Source organism: Nomia melanderi, chromosome 9 (genome assembly GCF_051020985.1).
Source record: "Nomia melanderi isolate GNS246 chromosome 9, iyNomMela1, whole genome shotgun sequence".
NCBI classification, from domain to species: Eukaryota; Metazoa; Arthropoda; class Insecta; order Hymenoptera; family Halictidae; genus Nomia; species Nomia melanderi.
The window spans coordinates 1,919,077-1,939,086 of record NC_135007.1 but is presented as its reverse complement, the minus strand read 5'-3'; the positions used below and the strand labels follow the sequence as shown (position 1 = coordinate 1,939,086).

The 20,010-nt window shown below is 34.1% G+C and overlaps 1 protein-coding gene across 1 annotated transcript in view; it reads left to right on the top strand.

Annotated features, from left to right (window-relative positions):
• The window catches only part of LOC116431232 (uncharacterized), an 81,426-nt gene extending 61,761 nt beyond the window's left edge, over positions 1 to 19,665 (top strand). The window contains exons 5-6 of the mRNA XM_031986357.2: positions 11,722 to 11,836; positions 13,356 to 19,665. Of these exons, the coding sequence (XP_031842217.1) occupies positions 11,722 to 11,836; positions 13,356 to 13,472 (232 nt within the window). The 3' untranslated portion in view covers positions 13,473 to 19,665. The remainder of the gene's footprint in view (positions 1 to 11,721; positions 11,837 to 13,355) is intronic.
• Positions 19,666 to 20,010: the final 345 nt, after the last annotated feature.

The following is a 20,010-nucleotide window of genomic DNA, read 5'->3' as shown; positions in this document are numbered from 1 at the left end:
CAATTCTAATTAATTTTTGAGTTTATTCAACAAACAGTTATTCATACATCATAATCTAAGCGTTGCGTTGAAAAGAAACACAACAATACTTTTTGGCTAATCTAATATTTTGTGTTAATTAGACTGCACATTCTGATAGCACATTTTTCATTCAAAGCTGAATAAATCGACGATAAAAAATCATAAACGTATTCGCGCATAACATTTTTTACTGTGTCTGCAGAGGTGATTGAATTTGTAAAGTTTTTAAAACGAAAAAATATGTTCACTTCGTCATCTGTTACATGATCTACGAACATTTTAGAATATAATAAACAGTAAATCGCAAAAGTAGAAGCTTCACCTTTTAAAATGAGCTCAGGTGCAATGTTATATAATTTTCTGTACAAAGTTAAAATAGTTTGATTATTGGCAATTTTTCGCCGAAAATATAGTGTTACCTTAATTTAAGTGGTGTTTTTATTGAATTTATTGAAGTAAGTGAAGTTTAATGCATTGCAACTTTTTTCGTGCCGAATTTCATTTTGAAGGGGTGAAACCACCCCTTGAAAGAAATGCAAATTTTCTTCCCCGTGGATTATTTTAAGAATGGCAAGAGATAGTGAAAAAATGTTTAAACAACATATACATTGTTCTTTCACGTCTATAAAATATTAAAAACGTCTGTTTTGATTTTTTTCCTGAAGTTTCGAGTGCGTCGGATGTAAAAGTAGACTAACAGTAAGTGCTAATGTAAGTGAAGTGCTACGAATCAAGAACGATGGACAATTGCATAATGCATAAGTATGAAAATTGTTACTATTTGAAAATCAGATTCTGTCTGGCCGACATATAATCACAGGAAATGAGGTAGGCGGAATCACTCGTACATGGAAAATATACTTGCTGATATATGATTGAAAGTAAAGAAATGAGTTCTTCCCCTCGTGTTCATCGCCGCGAAAACTCCTATTCCTTGTTGCCAATGAATTACTCAGTCTACGCAACAACGTGGTAAAAAAGTCGAGGTGGGAGCCCATAATATTAAAAACGTATGAGTCTTCAGATTACTTTTACTTTCTTTTATCTTTATTAATTTGTATATACGTGAGTTCGATACATGTGGCCATTGCAATCATCATAATTCATATGTACGCCGTTATAATTAAACTGTGTTCATATTATCAGTGAATAGTATATATGTTACAATTATTAGCGTATTATTATATTATTATGCTACGCTATATATTATCATATTATTAGATTATTATTATAATTTACGTACTGATTTTAGAGCTCTTATCATTTAGAAGTAAAAAATGTATAAATCATTACTCGCGCGAATAATGCCGTATTTTGCGAAACATTTTGACATAAAAAATCATTAATTTATTATTTGTTTATGAACTTGTCAGTAATATTACTATAGAAGAGTTCTTTCGAATGAGATTTAGAAATCAATTGCTTGTCAGTTTGTTTATATCTGCTAATCAACGTTAATTACTATTACTATACCTTTAATTTAGACTTATTACAGAGAGTTCTATTCGTTTTATTGAACGTTTATTAAATTTGTTAAAGAAATAAATTGAGAAATAAAATAGGTTAAGTATTTTGTCAAATTTTATTTCTTTTCTATGTATAATCTATAGAAGATTTGTTCACTGAAAATGTATACTTATTATCTCAATGCAGACCTTTGAAGTTGCTTTACCTTTTATCTTGTTACAGGAGCATCGTTCTAGAAATAATTGTACTACGATTTAACGATGTTTCCTTTGTGTGATGGTTTTAACAGTTTTTGTTAGATTTCTCCTCTTTCTATATCGATCGGTAAGGATAGTTGATAATTACTTGCTGTTGGCCAAGCCGATTAAAAGCTTCGCGAGACAGAGAGACGAGTCTGGACAAAACCGTTCAACACAAACTATTGACGTTGAATTTATATTTTTACGTATTTTGATTCTTTTTTCTTTTCTGCTCTTAATCATCTTTGATTTTATATAATTTTTACGTGTTTTATTTATATACATTACAACAGTAACGTTATAGGTGTCTTTGATATACAAAGTTTAGTTACAATATACGAAAAATAACATTTTGTTTTAAATGTTAAGTATTTCGTGGTTGTACATTGTGGTCGTGTTTGTTGGATTTTTTTAATATAAAAATATTTACTACAAATTTGAAATACAAATTTTTTATTTAAACAACTTTGTGTAGGTAATGGCAGTATTTCTGCGAAAAATATGACCATCCTTATTTTGTATTATTCATTGTAAGATTAATAGGTTTGCAACATCATGTTTTATGTACAAAGGTATTCATTATAATTGTAGTATTCACGATTTCTTGAATGATTTAGAAATATGTGAAAAAAAGTATATATAGAAATAGTTTTTAGTTGGCAATAAATTATATTAATTAAAATGACTTATTTTCTAAAAATTAGAATTCTTTGTATTGTAAAACAAATTAATATAATTGTAATTATCTTTTATTAACAAAATGAAATTAGGAAATTACAAATTAAAATACTTTTATTGTTATCGTAAGAAAGTACATACTGAAGTCGTCAAAAATTAGAACTTTATCTACCTGGAAATTAATCTTTTGATAATAATTGAGCAATTCTTAAACACTGTATATGTATCCATTCTAATAGTGTAATCCAGGAAGTGGTGACGAAACACGATATGAAAGTGATGTTACCGTATACAAAAATTTTAAAACGTAAACTATGTAAGTACATATCACTAAAATTTCTGAACAAATAATTGATTGCTAGTGGCAGAATAAAATTTACACATTACATAGTTGTATTATAAATTTTAAGAGACTGTTCTGTTCATTGAAAAATATTCCAATATTTTCATTTCTTAACATATTTCTTTATTAACCTCATACTTTTCAATTTTACTAAGCATTGGAAACAGTTAATAATATTTTATTTAATATTTAGGATTCAATCGCTTTTATTTTTTAAGTGTCTGTAATGTAGAATATATTCTTTTAATCGAATATTCCAGAATTCGCGTGGAAACCTCTATGCAATCATTACTTTAAAATAAATCTTGAAAAGATTCCACAGAATAAGAATTAGATTTTTGAATTTCCAACATATCACGAACGAAGAATGAAAATTGTAACGGTAGCAGATTGAAAGCATTTTCTTCGAGCGAGATATTCCATTAAGCACATTAAAAGCAATAGGACGTGCACAAAGATTTAATGCAAAAAGAGCATGTACAACGACGAGGGTGCAATTGAATTTATGCGATAAGAGCGTGGAGGGAGCACTGTCGTGTTCATACATGGTAGATGGTTTTTCCTCTCATGTGCTCAGCCATTGCCACTCCTGCACTACTCACTTTCTCTTTTCCAACTTGTCCTCTCTTCTTCGGCTCTTTTACCTTTTTTTTTATATCCCTTTCCTTTCTTCCGCATTTCCCTCTTGCTCTATTTCATTTTTATTTATCCTCACACCACATTACTTCTATCTGTCGCTACCCTTTTTCTTCAGAAATAACTCTTTGCCTCTTCGTTCCTCTGATTTTCTCTCCTATTTTTAATACTTATTCATCGAACCATCTTACAAGAGCAGCCCAGGCTTAAAAATCTGTTTTTGAATGCAACCCTATTCATGTTATAGTACAGATATTAAATTTGTATATAATTATACTAAGACTATTAGAAGAATCCTACTATAACAAGATGTCGTGGCAGCAGTGGTAGCATTTCCGGTTATAATACTGAAGGTCGTAAAATTCTTTTTCTTTTCTCCCTTTCTCTTTTTTCCCTCTTGAATTATAATCTTTGAATAACTTGTATTTTATTATTATTATTTATATTAATATTATTGCAATTATTTTTATCATAATTTTTTATATAGTAATTGTACAGTAATAATCAAAAAACGTCTGTACAAAGTGACGAGAACACAGAAAGTTGCCTTAGATATGATTCATCCCAAGTATTCATACAGGTATGAATGATTCAGGTAAAAAATTTTCTTTTCTTAACCGCTTACCTTACAGAAATGTGTCAGGCTCGTAGTGAAGATTTTAAATAAAATTCAATAAGGATAAATATTACTCACCTTCTTTGAATTCAAATGAAATATTATTCTTCTGTTATCAATAATTATACCTTACAGCAAACATTGACATGGAATATGCCTAGAATTTTTCTCCTTTTTTAATAAATTATTAACGATAAAGTAGTTGTACCGATCACAGTTGAAAAGTAAATTATAAGGCAAGGGGTTAAAAGTAAAAAGCTACTTGGAGACACCAACAACAAGCTAATGCATAATATGGTCGAAGGGAAACATTACGAAAAACAGTTTTGAAGACCGTACAACTATTTGTAGTTGTAACATAGTAAATATTGATTTGTATCTTTACATTTTGTTCTGAACAACTATTGGTTTGTAATTATTAAAAATAAAAAAATATACCACAATACTTAAAATGTATGACATATCAATAAGTCGTTAGCAATTGCAATCATATCGATATAAATAATATCACAATAATAAAATGCAAGTCATTACGAGATTATAATGCAAAGGGAAAAAAGGGAGAAAAAATAATTCTAAAAGCGTGGGGAGATTCGAGCTTATAACCTCCAGCATTATATAGCTGGAGATGCTAAATATCACTGCTGCTACGACACCTTGTTATACATAATAGGATTCTTCTACTAGTCTTATTACGGTAATATACAAACTTGTAACTCATTTCTTTCGAAAACGGAGGACCATTGTCAAAAAAGCCATCAGGGGTTTTCATTTCTATATACGTACTATGATATGCATAAGGTTTCATTTAAAAACAGATTTTTATGTCTTGCTCTCTCTTTGTTAGACATTCCTCCAGTCAGAATCCGTGTTTCTCTCTTTCCTTATTACGTTTCTTATTTTCTCCTTTCCCTTTGGTCAAACAAATCTTCCCCTACTTCTTTTATGCCGCCCTTCTTTCTCCATTTCGATCTGTATTTTATTCTCCCGATGATTTGCCTTTTCAATTCCGTTTGTGTTCCACTTTTGTTCACTCTTCTAGCCTCTTTTCTATCCCTCCAGTCTGCAGTTCTTTTCCTATCGGATGATGCACAATTTCAAAAGCTGCAACAGACCGTGGTACAGATAAGCTAATGTCATTCCACCCCCAGTACAACCATCAGCGTGAAAAGCCTTCTCTCCTGTTTCGCGTTTACACGAGTCTGCGAAAAAAAGGGAGAACTAAAAAGAGCGAACTCGCTAAAGAGACAGCCGTGCACGTGTCCCTGCATCGTGACTATAACGCACATCGAATATTATTCTTCTATTTTTCGTCGCGTTTTTATCTCCACGCGCATAGCGATCCTTGATATCATTGTTTACGATCAGTTGTTTTCTCGCTGAATTTCGGGCGGCTGGCTTATAAACCTTTTTCCTAGCACGCCGCTTTTATTCCGATTCGAGTTTCTTCCGAAAACAAGAGTGGGCAACGACGTATAGATTTCACGCCGGGATAAAATTTTATTGTTACAGCCTTCAAAACCAACCAACTTCGAAATTTTTTTATGGCCCACGCGTTGGGGCGACCCTTAACCCATTTTCCGCCGATTGTAAAGAGAGAGGAAAATATAAGATTCTCGTGAATTCTGTTTGTTCCGTATTCGAGTAATACAGTTTAACTCTGTCCGTTCTAAATAAAAACTTTTGAGAGAAATACGTTTATTTTCTCAATATACGTTAACAGACCTATCATTTTAATACTAAATGTACCAGCACTTCATATACGACTGTTCCTATCGTAACCGGTTAAATAATTACTTGTAAAATAAAGGTAGAGAAATTAAACGATAAGTTTTTCTTAGCAAAAACAGAAATGAAAGGAAAACAAAAATTTAAAAAATTGATTAATCGGACAATATAAGAATTACTATCAAGTTAAATGGATGGAAGAAAATGCTGAATTTTTAATCAAATTTGAAAACCAGTCATTTCACTGTTCGCAGTGCGTTTAGTGTTAGCAAAAATAATGATTTTTGTAAAAAGTGCTACTCTATCTGTCAAAAGATGGGTAATTCTCGATTTTATACTGGTGGCTTTGCCACTGGTTTGCATTTCAGTGATATTAAAATATGTGATTTGAAATGTGTGGCGATGTCATTGAACACTAAAGGGTTAATGGATTTTAAAATATTCTGTTCTCGTACTTTCTGAAGAAAATGCATTTTGTAATGTATGATCTGAATATAATGAATTATTTGTATTACTTCTTCCGTTTGAAATTAGCTCATTCCGCCGTGAGAGCTAGAATAATTCCTCTTCAGGTAATTAGCACTCTGTGATAAAATCATCGTTAAGAAGGAGGTAATTTATTTTATTAGTATATTAGAAATTTTGTGGTGAAAACTTAAATGCATGTAAATCAATAATGTTCGTTTTATAATTATTTCATATATGCATATATTGTATATAAGTTTAAATAATCAGTTATTTTTGTTCATTAAAAAATCTAAGTTTTAATTCTCATGAAATATGTGATCCCAAACTTTTCATTAGTCGTTAGCAGTACAGTGTCAAGCACTATAACATATATTCTAGACGTTTAGTTAATTTTATTTATTTTGCTGAAAGGTTGAGGCACGAATTGAAAAATTTATGAATTTGCATTTCTATGTTGTTCAATCTTATGATGATGAAAGTTTGAGCATTGCAATGAATCTTTGTAGGTACAGAAATTCTTATAAATTATTCAAAAAGATTTATATATTTTAGATCTTCATTTTAAGTAACTTTACTTCTCTGCTAATTTTTATAATTAGACGGAATTAAAAGATCATCTTCAATGTCTATTAGTAGAAAAGGAAAATTTGTTTAAATTATTGGAGGAATTTGTAATTAGAAAATAATGAGCATTCTTCATTCACCGATGCGAATTTATGATTCATGCCAATATGTAATAAATTATCCATCGTGAGCCATATCGAAAATATTCAGAGGATCCAAAATAATAATTTCTCTGATCAAAGAGAGAATAGTTCGTAACTCGAAAAGTTCATTTCTCATTACATTTTCATTAAATAGTTCGTACCTAGTATGTACTGTGCGTCACATTTCGCTCGCGTTAATTAATAACAACTTTTAGTTGAAATAAGTAATTATGCACGGATCTACTCACTAAAAACTACATAATTTTGACAAGTTATTATAACAATGTTTTGTGAAATTCATGCCCGTTTTGAAATTCATGCTTTTCGTGTTCTATATTTGCTACGACGTCATTTATGTTATATTTTTTTAATCTACCATACATAATGTTATACATTGTGTTTAAAAAATTGCAACAAAATGTTTGATCCGACTTTTAACTAATAAAGTTAATCATCGACAGTGATTATTCATTGTAAGTTCCACTTTATGTAATATTTTTTTACGCAAAATTTGATGATTTATTCGAGTTTAAGAAAAAATATTCGACATTCCATTTAAAAAATTAAAAGTAAATAATATCTCGTTGAGAAAGTAAAGTAATAAAATAGAGATTAGAGCACTGTACATTCCCCTAGATAGGAAGCAACTTTTATTTGAAACATTTTTTCGTACAACGAATAACTTAAAAGTTATTTTAAGTCGTCATGTTGGGAGACTCGCTTTGTGCATATAATTTTTATTATTTTATTTTATATATTTATAAGATATAAGGTAAAAGCACCAATAGTTGACCAGTTAAAACAAATTTTCGGCTTGAATAGTAGTAAACGTTTGCTCCTTTATTAGATAAACTCTATGCGTAAAAATGCTGTTTGACTTTCTTACATTATGTAAGAAAGTGAATTTTTTTCAAATAGTTACGTTATTGAAATTTTATAGACATTTTTGAAAATTCGATACTTGCGTCAGAAGTTGACCTTCCTTTGAAACGAGAAAACCATATGTTAGTTGACCAGTTATAGTAAAACCAAAAGCACTAAATGTGATTACTTTAATATCGTTTATCTGCAACGATTATGAGAAATTACTAGTAAGAGGACAAATACAAATGAAAAGAAGCTGATTCCATATTGGAGATTGGAGGCATATAACCAACGTCAATGAAATAAATTGTTAGTTTTTACGATAAACAATTTAATTGAGGTAAAAGTGTTTCGGAGTTGGGTTGGTAGATGCTGCAGCATATCTACTGCGCCTTTATCGGAAGATCATTACTTTTAAAACCCTCATTTTTTTTACGTTTTCCTGAAAAATGGTAAACTACTGATATATACCAGATTAATTACTAGTGCCTTTACCTTACAATTTTTGATTTATGACGTTACATGTCAAGTGGTTCTAAACTTTCGACCAGTAGTGTATATCCCAGTCGCATTAGGGAAGCTAATCCTTCATGTTCAAACAAAATGAGTTTGAAAATCGGTCAGGCACGCGTATATCTACTAAACCTCCTCTTCCAACAATTCCGCTCTACCGTAATTGATTGTGTCGTATTCGAGTGATGGTTGATGAATTCGGCAATTGCGTGGCGTAAAGCGCGAGCGTGTTTGGTGAGTGCTCTTAATACTTTGATGCTGCACGTTTAACGCTAGTATTTACTCTTACGTTTCGCCGGCACGTCAAGTGTAAGACTTACAGTTCGTTTTCGCAGGCACTTCTCGCGCAGTCGTTCCTGGAGTAATTAAATCGTATTTGTTGAGGGAAACAGTGAAGCCATCATTTAAACTGTGCAACGTATCTTTATTTTATGTCATCATAAAAGACGTTGTTACGGTGCCGACAGGCAACCGTTGATAAAGCAAATTTACGTTGCGAGGTATCGATTGGTAATCGCTGACTTGGTGAAATCACGTATTCGCGACAGCGGTTGTCAGAGTGTTAACTGTTAAGATGAAAAATCGTTACAATAAATCTATGTAACTGTTACGATCTGCGAATGTTTCGCTTAATTGCTTACCTTTTTTAACATAAGGACTATCAAGCATTTAACCAGTTAATTGCGTTCGATGGGTACACGCGTCATTTTAAAGCTTGATGTTGCAATTATTTCAACGATAAATTCTTTATTTTTTCAGACAAACATGCAATTCTTCATCGTTTCGCTTTCATTTTTCAACCAAATATACCCTAGATGCATTCGTCCTCCGTTTGACTAGTATTTACACACTTCATTTTTTAATTCTAAAACGAGAGATTTTTCAAACTAAATTCCACAGTTAACAGGTTAATACGATTGATGTGTAATCTATATAAGAATTATAACAATAGATTATTTTCGGTTTCTTTAGACATTCATTGTAGTATTCAAGTGAAACTATTTATTCTCAAAATCATTCCGAATATTCAATGCTTTTGAGATATCAATTATTGCGAAACAAGAAAACCGAAACCAATCATTTTGACTGGTATAGTAATTCTAGTGTTAATCACGTTAATAACGTGTTTAATTGCATACTTAACATTTGTTGCCAGTACTACGCGCTACCGTACAGAAAACGGTGAAGTTTCGTATACTTATAGAAATACAGTTTATTTAACTCTTTGATTGCGGCATATTCGAAAATGAATTTGTATTTGTCCATGATGGAAACATAATTTATGGGAATTATATTCAACTTTTGTGGAAAAGATTCTAAGTAGGAAACGTAATAATACCAGCATGCGAAAAGCAAACGGATTAATGTACACTGTTAGATACTTATTTAAAACAAATTAACAGCGCTAACGAGTCCTGTTTGCAGTTAAAAGATTAATATTCCAGAATATAAGGTTATCAATATATATGTATGAATATTTGAAAAATGAAATCTTTTAATTCAGATTTTAAATCAGTAAGCTGTTTTTATTAATCTTTTCAATAAATTCTTCGTGAGATTTTAGCGTTGAATAGTAGAGTGTATTCTGTTTCATGTATCACTTTCAGTTAAAATTTTTTTAAATTTTACCTTCAATTATACATTCTTTACGTAACGAGAAATTTTTGTACAGTTTCATTGAGCGAAGCTGGTAAATTGCTGAATTTTTCGATACGAGAAAAGAAATGACCGCACGAAATTAAACAAAATTAAATAAATGCACTTAATTAACTTATATTTCTGTACGAGAAGTTTCCTATCGTATCGCGAAGGTACGTACAGGTCTTTTTTCTCTATTAAACATGTGTTTCAAAGTTACTATTTGAAATTTTATTACATTTTAGTAGAAATATTAAGAAAGTCGTTAATGAATGAATCTTATGAATACATATACAGTTCGCCTCTGCCAATGTGGAACCCGCTCTGTCGGTTATCCGGGTTGAAGAGCAAGAGCTGTTTTTTGGACAAAATTCAATAACTTAAAAAGTATGATGCTTCAGACAAAAGTTGTAAGGTATAGAATTAAACGTATGATGATTATATTTTTGTTTATATTCCGGAGATATTACGTTTTTAATTATATTAAGATTTTTCAATGACAGTGTATATTTTGCATTTCGATTCCAAGAAATTTTGATTTTTCGAATGAAAATCATTTTGTATAGCAGAGACTACTCAGCAACACATTGGTAACTTTCAATTTTCCTTATGCGAATAGTCGAATTTTCGGGTTTTGTCCACAGGCGTCCGTACTGTGCAGCGGCTCAGTTTCGGCACGTCCTTGGTATTTGCCACCTGCTTTTTTCGTCTCGTGGCTAGGCCAGACAAAGACATACTGAAACTGTGCGGCCATAACAATCGGACCAAGTGCTGCGAGTGGACGTCTTCCCTTGCCCCCTAACCCGGATAGCCGACAGAGCTGGTTCTAGACGAGAAGAGGCGAACTGTACAATTAAATCCTGACAATTCGAACTCTTATATCTCGAAAACCTCTGTAACTAGAATTATTTGTCCCCTGTCTAGTATGCGTTTTACCTAAAAAAAAAATTCGACTTTAGAAGAAGCTCAAGCTCGACAGGCCAACATTCAATTACTTTTACACATGTAGTAAATATAGCGTATCGATGTGTTCCATTGTTACATCGAGCCTATAGAATCTCTGGCTTAATGATCGTTTTAAAAAATTATCTGTCAAATTTTCGTTTGTTAAATTTCGTTTATTTGAACTATGGATGAGACAGCATTTCTCAAGTTATGGAACGCGACCCCAAATGAGATCGTACAGCGAAATGTTGGGGTTACGAAAATTTCATTCAGATACATGAATTTAAAGAAACATTACTCGCGATCCCTTCATTATCTTTAATTTAATATATCACATTTTCTGCACAGTTTAGTTATAAAATCGTAATACTGGCCAAGTTGAGCTGTAAATTATATTTACATATTTAAAAAATAAGCTTTAACGCTTAGTAAATCTAAATGTTGTTCAACATTGAAAAATGTTGAAGATGCTTTACGTCCAACAGTGTCAATGTACCAAGATTTAATTTGTTATGCAGCGAAAAACAAGCACAGATAAACATATAAAAATACCTTTATTTTATATTTAAGTCTGTGGTCGCGAAATAATCTCGATGATGAAAAGGGGTAATGAATGAAAAAAGTTTAATAAGCGCTGGGATAAGAAATCTGCATAATTAAACAATCGTTTGTCTTCTCTTAAAATCTTTTGTCTCGTCTTGTGATTTGACTTCTCGATATTTGACTGTGTCTAGAAATCGATACTGTATACTATGCAGTACGAAGGTACCGAGTAAACACGACATGTGTACGCATATGTAGGAAGGTTTCTCGATAACCGAACGTAATGAAGAGAGTTGTTGCGTATATCTGTTGCAGTGCCTTCAAGGAGTATTTGGCTTGCTCGTACCACACGGTTCGTCGACAATGCGGCGAAGACACAGCTCATTTTACAAAAGAGTTTCTTGACAAAATGTCGGGCACGTTGATAAGGGTAAGTATTAACTACCCTTTGTTGGGTATAGACTGTTATTATGAGTGTGAGGTACGTCTATGTCATGTAACGTTAGAAATTGTATACTCCGTTTTAGGAAATGTATTAGGCGGTAATATTCAACTATCCTAAAAGTGAAATAATTAGTTGATTAAGTTTCATTTGTCCCTTCAAGTTCAAAAATCCTTTCGAATTCTACGTCTTAGAAAATTAAATCAAAAGAGATTCTTTATTTTTGTTAATACACAAACTTTCAAACTGAATGATAATCAGACCCGAGTCATGCAGAATAACTTGTCAGTATTTTATAACTTTAGATAAAATGAAATGGGGTTTACAACTGGATTACAATAGATTAACACTAAACCGACCGAGCAATTAGAATGACTTATTTTCAATTTTTCATAAAAATCATAACAATACGTTTCTTGAGATTCGAAAGTTCTTCTAATCTTGTATATGTATAAATATACAAATTTAATTAAAAATCATTCGCAAAAACGGATTTACAATTTAAATACTTGAAAAATAAAAATTTTGGAGTGAGTCAATTTGACCTGTCCGGTAGTTTTAGCATTCTAACTAGCGTTTGTGAAATAAATCGTATTAGAGTGGACTAATCCTTGAAATCGCGTGCATCATTCCTGCATCGCACGCCTCTGACCTGAAGGCGACGAATTGAGCTTCCGCGTTAACGAATCTACTCGGTGAAATACTAATTGAGAGACTAAATAAAACAGGTCTGAATTTGGAACCTACCAAACACGAAACCAAAACAAACAAACAAGTTTCGGTTAGATTAACCTAAAATAGATAAACAAGTTTCTCTTTCACTTGGTTTAAATTTTCGTAGGTTCCCACTCGTTCATTTAAAGTTGACGATGATGTTTGCGCAGTAAAGGTCCTTAAAAAGCTGATGCACCTGATCGTGCCAAATATAAAGTAAAATGTAACATTCTCATTTTTTAAAATTTCTTTCGTGTTCTTATACGGAAAAATTTATGTATTAATAATGTAGGATAATTATGAAGGCGGAAAGTATTAATATATGGAATTTTATAATAAATCTGTTTAATATTAAATTACAAAGGGAAATTGATGTAAGCAAGTTTGAAATACAAAATTTTAGGAAGAGCGCTATAAAAGTCTTAAGGTATTATTTTTCTGATATAATTTGTATAATAAATTATAATATTTGAATTTTGAAAAATGACGTTGATATGATGTTACATACACTTAAAATTTTAAAAGAAGCAAATAAAAAAATTTCGATTTTTTTAACCGTCAGGCTGGTCCACCCCTTTAACATTAGGTTCGCGGTATTCGTCAATTTAACGGATATTAGTTGTCACGAACATCATTCGGTCTGGGTTAGTAAACGTTTATATCAATTTTGATTGAAAATAAAAATTCTAAAGTGAGTCAATTTGAGTTGTCTGATAGTTTTAATGCAAAAGACATTGCCGAATTACACGATCCATAACATTGGCTAACGGAGCGATGGATGATTTGATTCCAGGTGCACTGCGAGCCGTACACGGAAGAGGTGTGCGCCATCGGCAGTGGCGCCGGCATCTCTAGCATGCTGACAATAGTACCTGTGGCGTTGGTTCTGCTCACGAGGTACTTCACGTAAGTGGTTAAGCACCACTCGTAGCCGGAAAAAGGAGACGATTTCCGTACACCACGAGCGCCGTGCTGAAACCAGGGGCCCTCCGTTCGTCCTCCGCTTCAGATTCGCCAGAGTACTTTTTTTTTTATTTTCGAAGAGGCACCGAGGAGAAAAAAAGAACATGCTTGCACACGCGCGAGACAAGTGTATCGAGTATCGAGAGGAACGGAGGAAGGGAAAGAGAAGATAAGGGGAAAGGAAACGAAGAAACGTCGAGGGAAGAGGATACAGACCAAGCAAGAGCGATCAAAGCAACGGCACTGCGAGGAAAAACGAAAGTATATAGCTTGCCACCTTTGCACTCCCGCGGCAAGTGTTTCTCTTTGACACGAAGTCTGAGCTCCGCGAGGAAAACAAAGAGGAAAACGTGCTTTCGAGCTTCGTGACGAGCTTAATCGGCCAATCGAAAGACACACGTCCGTCGAACTGTTCGCCGATCGATTCTCCGGCCCCTGGATACTCAGGACTGTTCGTCCAAAATGGTTCATCGTCGAAGCGGAATAAGTGTCTCAACTGAGAAATTAGGAGAACGAAACAGTTAGCGATACACGTTCAACGCGTGTTGCACCTTGGTTAGGTTTCAGTTTTCTTTACCAAATGGTAGTTTCGATTAACATATAATACAAATAACGCTAAGGAATGTAAAAGGAAGGTAATAATGGTGTCTCCAGGATGTATATCTTCATGTAAATTGTACCTAATAGATGATTTACCAGAGATGCCATTAACGGCGACCAACGCGAACTGAGAGTGATCAAAACTAAAAATGTCCAACATCCATAACGGACAGATCTTGAAATAAAGCACACGAAGAGTGTCAGTGAACTGTCAGGCAGATCGTGGCAGAAAGAATCCAGCGAATATCCGTGGACTGTTTTCTTCGGTCGAAGGGACGAAGTTCGAAACGAAATCTCGTTTCCTGCTCGTAGCCAAGTGAAAAAGATTACTTCGGGCACGGTATGAAGCACGAGCAAAAGGAGAACAACGAGCGTTGGAGGCAACCGTTGCCAGGAACGAAGAAAACCTCTGACCGTTCCGCGTTTTTCGTTTCTGCCTTCCTAGCGGAGGTGCCTGGCTTATCATCGTGGAACGCTGAGTCTTCTGTTTTTTTTTTCTTCGGATAACGCCGAACCGCGCGGGATCTGAATGTTCCAGGGGCCGGAGAAATTCATCCATAGCTTGGAATGCCAATTCACTGGGAATGTTGGTGGAGCGTTGGTGGAGATTTCGCGTGTCTCGAAACCTGTTTTCAATCTCTGGTCTGTTTCTAGCTTCGATTTCTCCAAGATTCCTTCTTTTCGTTCAAAAGAGTCAGAGAGAAGCTGTATCGGGACGGATTCGTTGAGGGGGATCAAAACAAGTAGCCGAGCAACGCGTACTTTGCGTTGATAGGAAGAAGACGCTTTATATTTTCGACTCTATTGTGTTGCTTGTCGAAATGAACACAGAGTCTACTCGCGTGAGAGTAAACAAAGCACTCATCAAAATACCCCTTTGTGCCATCCCGAGTGCCAACTGGCTATCAACACACGGTACAGTATTCCCGCGATTAGTACTCGGTCCGATCTGCAGGATGAGTACCCGGTAGTCATCTCCACCCTGCGGGTGATCCCCTCGGCAACTCAACAATCCGGTCGAGCAGTGATAATATGATACGCTGTTCAGTAGTGGTAGATATCGGTGAGACAATATTAACGCAACGATAAAACCTTTTTATGAGGGTTTTTTTTTGTAAATGAAACTTTTACTAACGCATTTGTGAGATTCTTTCGATTAAAATAAGACCAAACGTGAGATACTTTAAGTCACAATTTACTAAAAGAAAATAGATTATTGTAATGTATTAAATAAGTAAATATATTCCAAAATATATCGTGTTTGGTCTGATTTTAATCAGAAAAACCGTATAATTCAATTGGTATCAGTTTCAATTAGTAAAAGTGAAAAATACAAAAGTGTAATGTTGCATTGATATTCCCTCATTTATCTGTTTGTTTCGAGCGTTCCGCTTGTTCATTCGCGTCGTCTTTTCCTACAGAAGAGGACACGACTCGGGTCTTATTTCGACTTCGAATCAACATCACTGCACGATTAGTGCCCGGTTGCAGTCCCGATTTTCGGGTAGTAATCACGAGAGTACTGTATACGAGTCGGCGATCACCCAATTGTTTCGTACATCGCAGATAATCGCAGATAATCCACAAACGAGTCCAATACCGCTGCCACGAACACTCCATCTTACGTCCTGACAAAAGCGGTGCCCTTTTTATATAACGAACATTTCGTTTCGCGGGGGAGGAACGTTCGAACGCGACAGAGTGTCCGGTATTGAGAACGGTGTCGACGGGAGAAGGGAAACTCGTTTCTTCGAATTCTACGGGGAAACGAGCAGAGGAGGCGGAACCGCTTAGTAGCTCCGAAAGGGATTCACAAAGGACAGAATGAAAGAAAGCAGTGAAGCTGATGGAAACGCGGGGAGTATTCATTCCGGCGCCGTTCCCGGAAGACCTTTCGACTAGTTAAAAACTGTCGGAATTGAGACAGCCGGACGTGTAAAGTGATAAAGATGAATCTTCCGGTTTATCTGATATACCCTCTCGACCGATATTTTTCAGCTCAGCCGGATGAAGCGTGAAGTACGAAAACTCGAAAGTAGAGGGGTTGTTTGGCATGCAAAACAACTCGCAGACTTTTCGTCCCTTCATTGCTTATGCAATCATCGAGCGAACCCGGAATGAGATATCCGGGAAGTGGTGTTTGACGGTGACAAGGGAATGATAGACGGCGAGCACGGAACTATTTCTATGGAGATACTACACCGAACTCGGTCGCAGGAATTCAAGATTCTCGGCGACGTGTAATGGAACACCGTGTTTTAACCGGAAACGCGGGCGATCAAGCCTTCAACTCTAATATTCGCTCGGTTATTGTCTTACGTTTGAATAATTTTTTTTACGAAGACATTGTCGGCGCTTACTTTATAGCTATCCACGAATACGGTGTATTTTGTGATAGCGTGTACGATAGTACCGCGATCATAGCGGGCAAATAATAAAACTTGAACTTCGTAACAGCTTACCAACGGTTACTAAAAAAATCATAGCGCATAACTGGAAATGTATCATCAAACTCGAATAGAATTTTCTTCGCGTCGGTGGTATTCATTTATAAATGGACGGAATAACGTTAAAGTGTTATCAACCGCGTTACTTTCTCCCATTTCAAAAAATGACCAACGAGGAGAAAAGCAAATTCGATCATTCGCTGGCATCCTCGAATGGATCGTTGATCCAGAAAATATTGAGAGGAATGTCGGTGTTGAGAGGAGCTGTCGCCATTTTTCATGCTCTCGAAGACGGTATCATGTATCGCAAGCGAACTGGAAATGGGTAAAAGAAGTCTTGGACCCGACCGTGGCAGGAAGGGGACGATGTTCTTCCGGTACGTGCTTGGCTATCGTTGTAAGCAGCGGCGGATAACGATTCGAGCTTCCGAAGAGTCGATTCTCTCCTTGAAAAGGAATTGCTTCCAACGCTGTGGTTTGGTATCAGTTTCATCGTAAGATCGAAAATTCAAAAGCGGCTTCTCGAGCTCTTCCGATTACCCCTTCGTGGGCTGCTTATTGAAAAAGCTTTATAAATATCTTGTTCTGTCATTACGTGCATGATATATCATTCTACATCGTGAAACGTTAAATTATTATCGACGACGACCAAGACTTCTTATGTTCCTAAAGGTAAACTATTAATGCACCTCGTAACCGGACGTTTCTGTTTTAATCGTCTTCAAGATGAACGGGAACAAATGTAACAACGCTGCGAGAAGGAAGAAACAGGATTGGAAACAGAATTAGAGACGATTCCTTCAATGAAACGGAGGATTGTCGAGCGTTTTCTCTAAAGCCACTTCGTTACACGTCACGTCTCCCGAGGACGCGATTGACAAAAGACAAGGAGGAGTTCCTTGAATCGGTTTACTAAGGCTTTCATTCTGTTTCTATTGCATTGTTCGTCACACGTTGTTCATTACGTGTACTAATGGAAGCGTAACCGTTGGAAAGTAAATTTGAGAAATATCGAATATTTTGGAGTTACCGGAGTATTATTGAACACACTCTTTTAACCAGTTAACTGTGGAATTTAGTTTGAAAAATCTCTCATTGTGTACACAACAAAGTCGAGCAATAAAGTATGCACTCGTCAAACGAAGAAAAATTATACGTGTATCTGAAAAAATAACTAATTCATCGTTGGAAAGATTGGTATCATTTCGAGTTTTAAGATGACGTGTATACTCGTCAAACTCAGTTAACTGGTTAATTGCGAAGATTAAACAGAGAAAAGGCAGATGATAGAATCGGAATATAAGGAAAATATAATTTGAAGAGCGGAGTAGAAATGTATTCATTGCGAAAGATTATGCCTTCCTGAAGTCTTCTTATTGTGAACGAAGTAAAGGACCGGTAAAAGTTTAAACGACTCGACGGAAGGAACGGAAGCGGACACTGTAATAGGAAAGAAGAGGAAATCGATCGAGTGTCAGTTGCCTCGACGAGGGTCTGATTTTCCCGTTGTATCGTTTCTAGTTCCATTCGAAACGGCCATTAAATAGCAAATAGCTCGTGAGTACTAGTACATCACGAACCGCGTGTCACGTACATGAAAAACTGATAGTCAAACATGGATGATTTTAGTCATCTGAAATATGCCATTTGTATTTTAACCCTAGGACTCCAGAAGCCTGCGACGTGGTGCAAATATTTGAAGGGACACATAACCCTTTAAATATCATTTAATTTAATTATTTTCATTTCCAAATATTTCAATGTCTTTTTTACACGTTCATCTTATAAAATGGTTTTTTAAAGAAAGTTTTATAACGTTTGAATGTATCGTATATTAAAAGAGAAATACGAAACGTGTTTTCGTTAAATGTATTTTTACTTCTAGTCGAATGAACATGCACAAAGAATGTGCTAATATAGCAGTAATAAACGTTAATAATTTACTTTGGAAAAAATACATAAAGAATAGATGAAAATTTTGCGATGAGAAAGATTTTGATTCATTGTTGCTCTATGGTTGTAGGGTAGTATATCTACAACTATAAGAATGTCCATTTTAGACGCTAAAAAGTTATGTATTGTCAATGCGTCATAATCTGGAATATTGAGATATCATAGCATAAGAATATTATTTTCTGCCATTACATTTTTCAGGAGTTCTAGGGTTAATTGGTAACCTGATCTGACATTACTATCCTGCATATTCTACCGTTTTTTCCTTTTTTGTGGTTCTACTCTTACAGATGCAACTGTGACAGGTTTGTCAAGCTTGTATCTTTCCTGATTCTTAATTTAATGCTACTGAACACTCGATTAAGGTACTTCATCTGTACGCAGTATATTTAAGGCATTACGAATGATTTTTCTGTGGAGTTCGTAAACAACATCCAAAATTTTTTAACTGTTTCAAATGATGCAGGAAAGAAGTGTCTCCATTATCAATTAAAATAATAAAAATTACAAAAAAAAATGTTTTGTTCGTATTAAAAAAAAAATAAAATATTTTTTAGATACTTTTCGGTTTTGAATTAAATAAAAGTTATAGTATTATTGAACCTTTTATAAATGTATATTTACTAATATTTAATTTTACCAATATTTATATTAAAACTTTTTATTCTCTATTTTAAATAATTATTTGCAAGTTCCATCAGTTTGAATATCATAGTAGTTCTGTATCATACGAACAACAACATACTGTTGTAATAATTGATATGTTTCATCAATCGCTTTCACCCTTTGCTAATTAGAAATTAATGATACACTGGAACGAGGGGATTTTAGTTTAGTCCATGCACAATTTATTGCTAGTCAAAACTTGAATTATTCGGAAATGTTCTAGAAATTAGCAGCAATAGTATTTTACCATTAATTGGCAAATCACATAAGTGTACGGTTACACATTTGTTCAGCGACTTTGTAAAATAATCGGATGACTAATAGCAAAAAATTAAAATTTATGTTTCATTCAATTTAATTCAATTTTCATTCTAAATACTAACTACTTTATTATCTTCAACTTTTCAAATATTTTTATTATTTAATTGTTGTATGAACAGAATATGACTGATCTTATAAGTAATATGTTACATCTTTAACATCATTTAACGTTCATTTAACGTTCACACAATTCTTTTTTATCTTCTAATCCTGCAGTGTCTAGTAGCATTAATAATTAAGAGTCAATTATTTTTAAAAACTACAAGAAGAGCAATGATTGTTTCTTTTGAATACTGTCGCTCCAAAAAAGTGATGCTAAATAGTTTTTTCCACGATATCAACAATTGCTCGAAAAGACAATATTAGAAATTAATTATAGAATGGATGTTTAATCTCTTAATGTAGAAAGTGGACATTTCGATAATTGTTTTATACATGGCATTGGAAGAATTCTGAGTAATGCGTTTAGCAACGGAACATCGACAGCTCTCGATAGCA